The following is a 14,163-nucleotide window of genomic DNA, read 5'->3' as shown; positions in this document are numbered from 1 at the left end:
TGTTCAAAGGGGCTTGCAGGGTGTCACAAAAATCCAGCAATCTGTTCTCCAACAGATTACTAGGATTGCTAAGGTGCTGCCCCAGGGGAGTAGCAGTGACTCTGGAACAGAACCTGCTGTCCTCCTTTCAGATGACAGCATTCCCCCTCCCACCCTTGGCACTCTGCCAGTTCCCTTGCTGATGCATGTCACCCAGCCAGCCCAGACTCCTGCTGCCAATGCCGAGAAGGTACAGTTCAAAGACTGGCCTTCCAGGGCCAGAGCTGCTTGAGGTCATCCTGCAAGACCATCTGCAGCTTCTTTCACTGAAAGTCAGCAGCCTTCCACCAGCCGTGCTGCAGCCACTGGTTGAGCACTGCATATGAGCATGAGGACAAGCAAAGGCATAGGGAAGACGGCCACTAAAGGAATACACAGGGGTGGCTAGTGTATGTTTGTATGCAATATGGCATGGTTTGATAGATAAATTTGTTTTGGAATGTTTATTCTGTATTGGCTTTTACTTTTGGATTGTGGCCAAGTGGATGTGGTGATGGCCAGTAACAGAGGGAAGGTAAGGTGTGGGACTATGGGGTTACATTTACGCGTATCACACTCAGTTGAGTCGCTCACAGGCAGGGGCCGTCTTGCCTCCTCCCTTCCTCTTCCTCCTCTTTCTCCTGCTTCTCAGCTGGTTGTCGTATGGCTGTTGGCAAGGGCTATGTCCTCATGATCAAGAGGTTGTGCAGTATGCAGCAGACCATCACAAATCTTGACATCTGCTCTGTTGAGTACTGCAGAGCTCCTCCAGAGCAGTCCAGACAGTGGAATTGTTGTTTCAGCATTCCAATGGTCTGCTGCGTAATATTTTGTGTGGCAGCATAGCTTTCGTTATATACATACTGCCCACACGTATGTGGGTTGCATACTGGAGTCATCAGCCAAGTCATCACCGGATTGCCCTTGTCGCCCAATAACCACCCTGTGGTTTGTCGTGATGGCTGAAAGGCACAGTGGACCAACACAGAATGAAGGCATCATGACTGCTACCAGGATACTGGGCATTGACCTGCATGATTCGTTTCATATGGTCACACACCAACTGGATGGTGAAGGAATGGAATCCCTTTCGGTTGTGATACATCTCAGAGTTGACATGTGGCGCCTGCAAAGTGATGTGTGTGCAGTCAATAGCATCCTTCACCATGGGAATACCTACAACCCTTGTCTGCTTCTCTCTGGAAAGAGAGACTGAAATTCATTCACATCTTTTGGAATGCAGGACCTCAGTGAAACCCCTTATGCAACAGTGGATGGCAAACTGGGAGATATTGCAAATATTTCCTGCTCCAGCCTTAAAGGAGCCCAATGCATAAAAGCTCATAGCCACGGTCACCTTTGCAGCCACTGGCAGTGCTGTCCGCGTCCTGCTCTAATATTGCAGTTGTGGTTGCAGCAGATGGCGGATTTCAGTGAGTATGTCCTTAATGAAGTGCAAACATCTGACACACAGTTCTTTGTTGTAGTTCAGGCAGGAGAGTTGCTCCTGAAACACTCTGGGCAGATAAGGATTCCTGCTGAGAGCTCTTCTCCCCTTCCTCCTCCTCCCTCTTCCAGCAGTTTATCCTCCTCTGTGTTACCTCTGCTCATTCTCCTGTCATGCCAGAGGAATGTATACTATCGCACCCATGTCTGAGAGCAAGTGGTTTGTGCAGAATCCTTGATGTCGAGATGAAATCCTTCAGCATGTGCCAAACCACTCCCTGTAGACTTTTGCAACTTTAAAGAACTCTAGAAACTACCAAAGACTTGTAAGATTGCAGAAACACCCAGTAGAAATCAAACAATAACTAGCCTTGAAGTAGTTGATGATTCCTTTAAATGGCGTTGGCCATTCCTGTTGTTGGGAGCGTGTTCAGCTGTGTGAGGTTAAGAGAAGGTGTTAGCTAGAACATTGAGCTTCAGAATGGCAGCACTGGTGTCAGATACAAGCTGATTGACGTCACCATCTGCATACTTCAAGCAGAGGCTCACTGAATGGCACTAATGCCTTCACCAAGTTGGCTAAAGTCACACCAGAAGTGTGTGTATACTCTGTGAATGCCGTTTTGGATCAATGAGGCCACACTGTGCATCTGAATTTTGCAACCTCTCTGTCTTAGCAACAAGTGTTTTACAATTTCAGGTATCTCAGAACGTTATCAGATTTTTAGAGCTTTCAGAAAGCTGAATGAGACTTTGTGTTTTAATATGCAGCAACCGTTACCAATTACTGGGATTTAATAAGCTTAAGAAAGCAGTACCTTCCAAATACGGGAATTTATTTTACAGTTTAAATGCTGTCTGGAAAGGCACTCCTACACCATAGCTGTCATCCTATAATGACTGTTAAAAGGTAATTGAGGCAAAAGTTGAAACCTGAAGCATTTTATAAACATGTAATTGACACTTCTGATACTGTAGTGTTCGTATTGTGTATGTTTTGTAAGGCAACTTTGTTATTTTTAAACCAAATTATTTGTTAGTTCTGCTTTGTAATTATTACAGTGTCATTGATTGCGCTGCAGTTGCGATAAAGCAGGAAAATCTGAGATGTCTTCTGGAAAATTTGATACCAATCAAATTTCTTTTTTTCCCTTACTGGTTGAGGAGTCTAGGACTAGAGGCATAATCTAAAAATTAGAGGCGACTTTTCAGCGGTGAAATTAGGAAACACTTCTACACATAAAGGGTGGTGGAAGTTTGGAATTCTCGTCCATAAATGACAATTGATGCCAGATCAACTGTTAATTTTAAATCTGAGATTGATATATTTTTGTTATCTAAAGGTATGAAGTGATATGGGACAAAAGCAAAGTTAGGTCACAGAACAGCCATGATCTCATTGAATGGCAGGACAGGCTCAAGGGGCTCAATGGCCTACTTCTGTTCCTATGTTCTGACATAGGGGCCAGAATTTTACACCCCCCCAAAGAGCGGGATGGTAGTGGGCCACTTAATTGATGGCCACTTAAGGGCCTTTGTCCGCCACCACGTGGATTTTACCCTTGGCCGGTCAGGCGGCCCAGGCCTGAGAAAAGCCGCCTGACATAAGCAGGCGGCTCTCTGAGGAACTGGGGGCAGGGGGTTGCCCTACTAGTTTGGCACCTTGTGCCTAACGGAAGGCTACCCCCGATGCCCCAACCACTCCCAATGTCCATCATACCCCTTGCCCCCCAATTGACCACCCTTGCCTAACCAGGGCCTGACTGATCATCCCCGGCGAGGCCCCTAAAACTTAGCTTTTCCCGGGGCCGTCCTTCCTCCTCCTCTTCAAGCTGGGCTGCAGTCCCAGCAGTGGCACCGCTCCTGGTGGCGCTGCTGGGACTAAGAGTTGCCGGCCCACTGATTGGTTGGCAGCTCCATTAGGCGGGACTTCCTGCCTCAATGAGGTGGAAGTCCCGCCTCAAACCTGTTAAAGGCCTGGGGACTGTAAAATCCAGACTGGATCCCCAGGCCAGGAGGAGGTGGGATCGCCACCGACTTTTCAGTCGGTGGACGGCTTCCGTCTGCGAGGGTAAAATTCCACCCATGATTTGTTTTTTTGTGTGTCTTTACTTAAAACCATTACCATTGAAAAGGATGGGGACAAATGTGCAGGAAGATTTTGGAGAGCCTTAAAAGAATCTCAACCCATTTGCAGCCTTAATCAAGGCTGAATGGGCAGGAGGATAAGATGTGTCAGACCAAAATCAAGGGAAAGAGAATCATACATGCACGCATTAGTCTGAAAACAATGCCCAACCCCTTGCGTCATGGCTGCTGAAGTAAAGGTGGTGTTACGTGATCTGCTTGTGAAGAGGATTACCCTCTGTGCTACACTGCTGCACCATGCCATAGCTCAGCACTGCATCATGCCTGTAAGGAGATGCCGCCAAATTTCAGGTCACAGGTGACTATTACTCTTTCCTTCTTGTGCAAGCCTTCTGCTGCATGGTAGCTGCAATAGTCCATGCAGTAAGTAGCATAGCTTTGCACTTGCCTATTTGCTGACTGACTGTAGGAAGAAGGATCCTTACATTATTGCCTGGTAGGTCTTCCTAACCAAACACCAACACTGGCTCATGATCACCCTGGCATGCCTTCTTTCTTGCAGTGCCATGCTGTAATTGGGGTGCTGAAGAGCCTTATAGCATAACAATTAATCAGGCATTCACATGGTGTAGCAATGCCACCAACACTCCTTTAGGTAGAGAAGCCCTGATTAGCACACGTCTATCACAGATCCTTTTTCTTAATTTATTCTTGGGAGGTAGAAAGGCACCATTTCTACCCCATCTTTAGTTGCCAAAAGGTCAGTGATGTCCTTGGAAGCAACAGGTTTGAGCCTGTGGTCAGGCCACAGACAACAAGGGCCAGTGACTTTAGGAATTAGGAAGGACAGAGGAACAGTGTGAAGGAAAGGGAAGGGCACTGATTCCCCAATTTGTTTGTCAAATATTGGTTTGGGTCAGCCATTAGTCACGGATTTAATAGTGGCTCAGCAGTGAATCACTCAGCAAATTATTATTATTAGTATGCCGGTAAGAAACAGTGGTCACTGATCATCTGTTAAGGGCAAAATAAAAGAAAGCAATGAATGAACAGTTACAATGAAAAACTCAAAACATACCCGGCACATTACTTTTAATGAGATGGTTGAGAAATAAAATCAAGCGTTCTGCAGAGCCAGCTGCATTGTGAGCATAAAGTGCCGCTGGCAGACAGCAATTGCAACGTAGACGGTCACAAAACCTTGGAAAGTTCCTACAAAGCCAGCATTACTTATGTGCATCAAAGGAGAAGAACTGCATGCATCCTCTTAATGGAATGTGGCAAGAAGTAGCAAATGTAATAATATATATATGTCTATCAGGGAGGCGATGGCGGAGTGGTAATGTCACTGGACTAGTAATCCAGAGCCCAGGCTAATGCTCTGAGGGCATGGGTTCGAATTCCACAATGGCAGATGGTGAAATTTGAATTCAAATAATAAATCTGGAATTGAAAAGCTGGTCTAATGGTGACCATGAAACCATTGATGATTGTTTTAAAAATCCATCTGGTTCACTAAGGTCCTTTAGGGAAGGGATCTGCTGTCCCTACCTGGTCTGGCCTACATGTGACTCCAGACCCACAGCAATGTGGTTGCCTCTTAAAATGCCCTCTAAAAGTCCTAACAAGCCACTCAGTTCAAAGGCAATTAGGGATGGGCAACAAATGCTGGCCAAGCCAGCGACACCCACATCCCACAAACAAATAAAAAAATGTGTATGTGTGTACATATATAAGTATATGTGTGTGTGTGCTTATTTTTTTCTTTAAAACAGACAGTAGAAGTGAACAGATTTTGAAAGTTGATAAGAAAATGTAGTGCTTGTACATTGTCATGGTTTTTCTTATTGATTAAAGATGTATTTACTATGATTTGTGATTAGTTTTGAATTGAATTGTCATTGTATTATTTGACTGTGCTCTTTCTGGTAGTCTTGGTTTTGTACATCTGGAACTCTTAGTTATTCCACTTTGAACTGTAGAGATTCATATCATATTTTTTTTCTTTCTCTGCAGCAGCAGGAACAGGACCCAACCAACCTGTATATCTCAAATCTGCCCATATCCATGGATGAGCAGGAACTAGAGAACATGCTGAAACCTTTTGGCCACGTGATCTCCACAAGGATATTAAGAGATGCAAATGGAGTAAGCCGAGGGGTGGGATTTGCCAGGTGAGAGACAGGAACCTATCCTTCAATAAAGTTGCCACTAGTAAATCAAATGGAGCGTTATTTTAATATAATCTACCTGTTGGAAGTAAAATCGGGTGGCGTATAAAACTCATGGATGAACTGCTTGTGTCAGTTTCCATTGGGCATGACATATTTTCTTCTCTGCAGCAGCAGGAACAGGATCCAATCAACCTGTATATCTCAATTTTGCCCATATCCATGGATGAGCTGAAACCCCCCAATTACTTCAAGAAGTCAGCAAGGCAATAAAAAATGAATGACAGTGATGGATATGTTCTATACGAAGCACAGCAAGATGAGATTTTTCTGACAATCTGAACAGCCACCTTAAGAGAACCACTACTTGCTACATTGACTGATACTCAAAAACACACAAATAGTAGTTTGTATATAGGGATATATTTTCCTGTCTAAAATAGTAAAATCTTTCCACTAAACTCTGATTGTAAACTAGTACTTTCTTTTAAAGTTGTACACACAGGAAAATATTCCCCATAATCAAATAGGAATCTTGTCACTTGACTCGCTTGATGATTTACTATAAGGCACATCAGCTGCAGACCAACTGCAAAGGCTTGAAAATATAGGTTCAAAGGGCTAAAAGTACAGGCTGGTGTACATGAGGTCTTGTCTAAACTATCAGAGAAAAAAGACACCATCTCTCACATGTTAGACCATGAAAGATTGAACTCAAAATAACACAAAATCACTGCATCCACACCATAGTGTTGACAGTTCAGGTCACAAGATAATTATGGATGAGGAAGACCATTCAGCCCATCTTATGTCATCTATTCAGACAGAACCTAATGCCTTCCATGATATCATCCAGTTGTTTCTTAAATTATTTCAGGGGCTTTGCCTCCCCAACTCTACCTGTAAGTATATTCCAAATGTTGATCACACTTCTGTAAAGAATTTCCTGATATTGTTATATTAAGTTGTATTATGCACTGCTTAGACTGCATCTAGAGTTTTGCATTCAGTTCTGCTTACTACACCTCAGTAAGGATATCTTGGCTTTGGGCAGGGTGCAATGCATCTTCACCAGAATGAGCATGAAAGAGTTAAATTATAAGGACAGGTTGCATAGACTAGGCTTGTATTCCCTTGAGTATAGTATACTAAGGGGTGATCTAATTGAGGTGTTTAAAATGATTAAAGGATTTTATAGGGCAGATAAAGAGAAACTATTTCCTCTGGTGGAGGAGTCGAGAACATGGGCACATAACCTGAGAGTTAGACCTAGGCAGATCATGTCTTCACGCAAAGGGTAGTGAAAATCAGGAACTTTCTCCCCAAAAAGCTGTTGAAGCTAAGTCAATCGAACAGTTAAAATCTGAAATGCATAAATTTTTGTTAGGGAAATGTATGAAGGGTTATGGAGCCAAGGCTGGTAAATGGAATTGAGATACAGATCAGCCATGATCTAATTGAATGGTGGAACAGGCTCGAGGGGATGAATGATCTGCTCCTGCTCCTGTGTTCCTATATAGGTCCTAAAATCACTAGTTTTAACTTGTGTCCTCCAGTTCTACTTCCACAGTTTAATTTGAAGTAACAATCTAGGTTAACTTTTTCTATTTCCTTAACAATCTTATATACCTCTATAACAGGGCTGTTCAACATATGGCCCGCAGGCCAGGATCCGGCCCGTCAAATGTTTCCATCCGGCCTGAGGATGGAAACTGTTCCCGGGGCTGTTCCTCATCCTCACTGTGACTGGAGATGACAACGTTCCCATTGTCTTTTTCTTACAGAGCGGCCTTTTCAAAAACATCGCGCTGTCAGTTTCACAGCTCACAGCTGCTGACATCAGGAACAGTCGTTTTCCAACAGACTCGGTTTTCCGATGGGTTCTGACTTTTTCAAAAAGACTGCCGGAAAACCCCAAGTCTGTTGGGAAACAGCTGTTCCCGATGTCAGCAGCTGTGAGCTTTGAAACAGTCAGTGCAATGTTTTTAAAACAACTGACCAATCATCTGCTAAGCGTTCCACTCTGCAACTGCGTGAGAGTGGGAGAGAGAAGGGGGAGAGACAGAGAGAGAGGGGGGAACAGAGAGAGGGAGAAATGAGAACAGAGAGAGACGGGGGGGGAACACAGAGAGAGAGGGGAGAGAGAGAGGGGGGGAACAGAGAAAGAGAGAGAGAGGGGGCAGAGAGACGGTGGGGGGCAGAGAGAGAGAGAAAAAGGGGACAGAGAAACGGGGGGACAGGGGGAGCGGAGAACACTGAGCGGGAAGTGGGGAATACTGAGTAGGGAACACTGAGTGGGGAGTGAGGAACATGTAGTGGGGAACACTGAGCGGGAAGCAGGGAATACTGGAGACACGGGGGTGGGGGGGCGGGTGGAGAGATACAGAGGGAGGGCTGAGAAGGAGACAGAGAGAGGGGGTAGAAGGAGAAAGAGGGAGGGGTGAGAGATTGAGAGACAGACAGACAAAGGGGGGAGAGAGAGACACACAGAGAGGGGAGACGGGGAGAGCGAGAGTCAAGAGTTATTTACTTACGGCACCGAAGGAGGCCATTCTGTCCATCGAGTCAGGTATGTTACTAAATCAGTTTTCAGTATAGTGACGATAAAGTAAGTCAATAAATTAGTCTCCTCATTTAAAACTTCTTCACTAAAACACATTTGCTGTTGTTTTTATCAGTAAGATAATTTTTTAGTGCCTGTATCTTGAAATTTTGCTCACCAGCCCTCTGGGCTGAGCAAAAATCATAATGCGGCCCTCCGCCTGAAAAGGTTGGACATCCCTGCTCTATAAGATCACCTCGTGGGCACTTCCTTTCTAGGCTGATAAGCCCAAGTTTGTCCCGTCTTTCCTTAATACATCATATCCCTGATACTGCGGATCAGCCTCATGACTCTTCTCAGCACTGCCTCCAGCACTTGAATATCTCTCTTGTTTTTGGTCAGCAGAACTGGATACAGTATTCAAAGTGCAGTCTGACTAGACAGCTGTAAAGATCGCTCATTTCTTATTCTGATTTGTATTACACTGTTTGGCTATGCAATTCAACATATTGTTGATTTTGCTGATTACTGCTGTGCATGGGTTGGCAATATTTAGCATTACGCCTACTAAGACTCCTCTGTCTTTTACAGCTTTACCCTTAGTTTTTCAACACTATTCATGGAGTGCATGAATTACCTATTTTTCTTTTCTATGTATTGCACTTTACACTTGTCTTATGTTACCTTTCATTTTCCATTTTCTGTGTACTTACATAGCTGATCCAGCTTATTCTGTCAATTCTGGGTTGCCTCATCAAATTCCACTGCCCCTCCTAGTTTGGTATCATCCACAAAATTTGAGTTTCCGAATCCAGGTTGCTTGTGTAAATTAGAAACAGTAATAGTCCCAGTGCTGATTTCTGGGGCACTCCACTTAGTACTCTCACTGCCCTCCACACCTCCCCCACCATTCTGACATAACTCCTCTAATGAGTATTCATTGCTTCTTATTCTTCAGACAATTTCTAATCCATTCCCAGGGTTTACGCTGCATCCCCACAGCTTTGAATTTAATTAACAAACAGTCTCATGTTTGCCCTTTTCACAAAAAAGCACTAAACTCCACAGATAATCTCTCCTCTAACCCCCCCCATCCCACACAGTAAAGCTAAGCAATTTAACTCACCAGAACTACAATGGTAGAAAACATATAAATTGGCACCTCAGCTGGAACAGATACACAGGGTGGAATCTTATGAATGCCGCAGCGTTTTCAACAGTGGGACTGGAAATTGTCGTAACTTCCGCTCCCCCGGAAATCCTGTTTCCCACACAATTTTGTATTTAAATTAGCCTTGTGGCAATGGTCGCAGGAAACACATGGGATCATGCAGCGGGGGCAGCCTTTCATTGGTGGAACCCACCGTCACTGTCCCAAACACCATGATCGCCGCAGATATAAAGCTTGCAGCCTCTGAGATCAGCAGCCTTCCTTTGATGTAAGTATCTTCATATTAACTTAAATTGAAGCTTTCACTTAAATCAAAATGTTTTTGCCTCCTGTATTTTGTGAAAGTCGCCACCAGCTTCATATTATTTATTTTCTCTACAGCCAAAGTGAATCACATGGCAGTCAGCAGACAGGGTCCTGCCCCACGGTTCAGTGATGCCTCCCTGCAGGTTCTCCTCCAGGCCGTCAGGGAAAGGCGGGAGCTCCTCCTCCCTGCAGATGGAGTCAGAAGACCCTCCTGGCTCACCAATTTGGCCTGGATGGAGGTAGCAGAGGAGGTCGTGGGGTAATTCATAGAACATGGGTACAGTGCTGCAAGTGCATCAATGACTTGCTCAGTTCGGCGAGGGTAAGTGGTCCTGGTGAAGCTGCTGCATTATTTCCTTCCATAGAACAGGGTACACAAGGAATGCAGTGGAATGTGTGAGCAGCCTTGGTTCCATTTAATAAATGATGAAGATTGGCATTTTGTTATGTGATTGGACGTGTTGTGCGAAAGCCAGTGCAGAATGAGTGATGTTGATGCGTGTATGCAATGGTTGTAATGCATCATTTGCATGTCATTAAATCTGCACTGTCTGTTGCAGGATAAATGAAGCCACACCCAGCGTAAGCGCACTAAGATAGAAGGAAGGGTCTCTGACATCAGGCTGCTGACCACGGCTGAGGAAGAGGCTTCAGAGATCCTGAGGGAGGCAGGGCAAGCGGAGATGGCAAGGCAGGAGCCACAAGGTGTAAGGATGAAATTCATCTCTCGTCTTGTGGAAACTGTAGAAAATTGTGTGAACTCATGTGAAGCAGATGCTTAAAGTGCCTCTGTTTGTGGCTCCACAGAAGGTGCCTGCACTTGAAACACAGTGCGCCGTGTGGCCCAAGAACCCTCCTCTGGGGAGGAAGAAGAAACCAACGCCCCAGAGGGTGCACCATCACCTGTCTCTTCTTCCACCTCTGCCAGCGCAAATACACCCACATGGTCTGCGGGGGGTTGAAGATTAAATTCTGAATCACAATCTGGTGGGCAGAACACAGACATATCCCAGCAGCTGAGGGTGCATGTGCCAGCTGAGTCACCTGACAATTGGAGGTCTGGAGACCAGGCCCCTGCTCAGCCTCACGCTAATGACGATCCTCTGTGGCCATGAGAAGTCTGCTGGTTATGCAACAAAGTCATGTGAAAAATATGTCGGAGATGCTTGAGGTCATGCCTGGTTTAGCATCTGCCATGGAGGAGTCCATGCAAACCATGATGTCTGCCATATACCAGGCATTTGAACTTCCTCAGTCGAGAGTCTGGCGAGCTCCGTGTTGAGTCTGGTTGAGCACTTGAGCCATATGTGATCTGACCTGCACTCCATCATTGTTGCCATGGGCTCCATGTAGCAGAGGCAGGTGGCATCATGCAGACAGATGGAGGAGGAATGCGTGCCAGCTGCCCTGGGGCCTGCCTTTCAGGTCACCCCCAGGGTAAGTGGCCTTTTGTCCTCCCGTCCAACACTTGACCCCCTTACCTCCAGCAGGTGAGCACACAGGGGATACTCAAACACAATTGCTGAAGACCCCCTGTAGGATGGAGCCATCAAGGCCCCGTTCCTCCAGAGGACGCCCGCCATGGTCATCCACAGCAACAAGGCAGTACACTGAGCAGGCTGCCTCCACCTCAGCTGCTAATATTGGGGTAGCACCTAAACATAGTGGGAGAAAAAGGAAATAGTTACCAGGTGATGAGGGGGTCTCAGGCTCCCTTTTCACTCCTTCTCTGGTTTGACTGCAACAGGGTTTATCCTTTTTTTTACACAATGATTGAACTTACTACCTCTGTCAGCACTTGCTCCTGTTCCTCTAAAGTAATTACAAAAGAACCAATCAGACAGATTTTCTTAAGTTTAAACAAGAAAGATGTAAGTTTATTACTCTTCAGACTCTAAACTGGTTAAAATTATTAAAAAGACGCTACGCATTCACGCACACATTCACACAGCTTTGGTGATTGGAGTAGAGTCCGGAATAAGTGGAATTTAAATAAGTCCCAGAGTCCTCACATGAAATTGTAGTTCTGATGTCTTCGCTGGGCTATGTGCACAGTTGCGGGCTTGCTTATCAGGGCTCCGGAAGGTAGAAGACGGGGTTCGATCCTTGTCCCCTGACTGCTGGCTATGGCGGTCTGTAGGCTTGAGGCTTTAACAGTTGCAGCCGTTTCTTCTCTGGATCTTTACTGGAGAGAGAGAGAGCTGCTCCATGGATGGCTTTTCAGTTACTTCCCTCTGCTTTCTGTCTCACAAAGCGTACGGTCTTTCCAGAGCTCCACCAGCAGTCACATGGCATTATCAAACCTCTTTGTGTTTTAATGAGGTCCTTCTGGTATCTTCTCTGAGATTCAGGCTCTACCCTACAAGCTATCCAGTCACATTTGTTGGGGGTTGGCTCTTTCAAAGTCAGTGGTTATCGATGGCCTCTGACAACTGTGTTGATAAGGCCATTTCAGGTAATTTAATCAGAGAGCACCCCATTGTTCTGGCTAGGTTGAGTCAGTCATGTTGGCGCCAGTCTAATCTTTTGGTGTTTCACATGTAAATTGCAGTGGCCATCTTGGCTGCCAGTTTACTTTTTTAAAAAAGGTATTTATAAAAATTTCCAGTAAAAGTCTAAGACAAGATTCCAACCGATAAAACTAATATTTCCTATTTGGCATCTCGGGTTTTCATGATAAAATTGAAATAGTTTTGAGCATGAAAGTGGCACGTATAATGCAAACATTTATTCAAACATTTTTATTTCATGCAAAATTTGATCCAGTCTCGGTAGTGTTTTGCTTGGTTACAGATGGATACAAAGAAGTTTTTTGGAGGTCTATGGCAGGAATGCAGTGTTGCTTACAAAGCATTTCCGGAAATGCCCATTGTCCATATCTCATTGGAATTTGAGCCTTCACTCTTCAATCATGGCTGTTTTCCTATTGATGATTAATAACTTTTTCCAATACTGTCATGCCTTACTTTTGTTCTCTACAGTCATAATTTTAATGCTGCTTGCAGTGGTGTGTCGTCACATTCAGTGTAACCTGTAGATGATTTCAAATGCCAATCGCAGGCGAGGATGATTGTCTTCTGTGAGTCCGAAGATGGCTGATGAGGCCGATTCGGGATTTGCAGTCTTCATGGCATGTAGGACATTTGTTGTCATGTGGGATGTCTGGTCGTGTATTATTAGTTTGGGGGTCATGGCTTGTTCTTTCCACCTCTTACTTTTCCTTTTCAGTTTGTCGTCATTGAATCTTAAAATGCTGGGATCCTTCCCACAGACTCTGCCGCTATCTGGTTCAGTCCAGGGCGATGGTCTCCCAGGAGTTGATGTCAATGTTGCATTTCTTCATGTTGGCTTTCAGCACATCCTTGAAGCGCTTCTTCTCTCCTTCTCTGGTATGTCTGTCCTGCCTGAGCTGGGAGAAGAAGACCTGCTATGGGAGCCTGGTATCTGACATCTGAACTATATGAGCAACCCAACAAAGCTGATGGTGGAAAATCATACCCATGATGCATGTGGTGTCTGCTTGTGAGAGAACATTGATGTTGGTGTGCCTGTCCTCCCACTTGATATGTAGGACCTTCTGCAGGCAGCATTGATGAAATGACTCCAGTGCTTTGAGGTGCCTCCTATACGTTGTTCATGTTTCAGCCCTATACTGCAAGGTAGGGATCACGACTGCACGGTAGACCATGAGCTTGGTTTCAGTTTTGATGATGCATCTTTAAACACTCACTTCTTCAGGTGATGTTGGATTTCTTCATTGACAAAGAAATCAAGAGTTGAATAAGACCTCATGCAAAAGGGAATTTCTGTGGGGAATTGTTATGTTTCTCCTCCCAATGTTCCTTGATGATGTAGCTTACTGTTGGTTGAAACATGCATAAATTGAGTTCTCCTGATGTCCCTTGCATGTCTCTCCATGGCTGTTATATTGATGATGGCATCATTGTTATAGTTGCCTTCCTCCACACTGTCTTCATAATCATCCTCATCTGAGGAGGACTGGTGTTCCTGCTGTTCCTCTGCTTGCAGAATGTTGGTGCATCTAATTGCAAGGTTGTACAAGGCACAGCAGACAACGATTATTGGTAACACTGTCTGTGGCACGTACTGAAGAGCCCCTCCAGAAAGATCAAGGCAACAGAATTGCATTTTCAACATGTCAATGGTGTGTTCAATAATGGCTCTGGTGGATGCATGAGCAACATTGCACCTCGCTTCAGCAGCGCTTTGGGGATGATGCACTGGTGTCATCAACCATTAAAAAAGTGGATAACCCTTGTCACCCAGGATCCATCCATTCATTTTGGCTGTTTCCTCGAAAACTGCTGGCAGCTGGGAGTTTCTCAAAATGTAGGAATCATGACAACTCCCTGGGAAACGTGCGTAAACATGCATGATTCTTCTCCTGTGGTCGCAAGCCA

At 45.0% G+C, this 14,163-nt stretch overlaps 1 protein-coding gene across 8 annotated transcripts in view; it reads left to right on the top strand.

Annotated features, from left to right (window-relative positions):
* The window catches only part of LOC137384908 (RNA-binding motif, single-stranded-interacting protein 3), a 1,676,909-nt gene that overhangs the window by 1,392,448 nt on the left and 270,298 nt on the right, over window positions 1-14,163 (top strand). For 7 of the 8 annotated variants that reach the window (XM_068059619.1, XM_068059609.1, XM_068059648.1 and 4 more), the window contains one exon: window positions 5,569-5,726. In XM_068059619.1, coding sequence (XP_067915720.1) covers window positions 5,569-5,726 — 158 coding nt within the window. The remainder of the gene's footprint in view (window positions 1-5,568; window positions 5,727-14,163) is intronic. The other variant, XM_068059634.1, reaches the window with a different exon arrangement.

The sequence above is a fragment of the Heterodontus francisci genome, chromosome 2, assembly GCF_036365525.1.
Source record: "Heterodontus francisci isolate sHetFra1 chromosome 2, sHetFra1.hap1, whole genome shotgun sequence".
In the NCBI taxonomy this organism is placed as follows: Eukaryota; Metazoa; Chordata; class Chondrichthyes; order Heterodontiformes; family Heterodontidae; genus Heterodontus; species Heterodontus francisci.
Note: the sequence above shows the minus strand (reverse complement) of the source record. Positions and strands in the feature narration are given on the sequence as shown.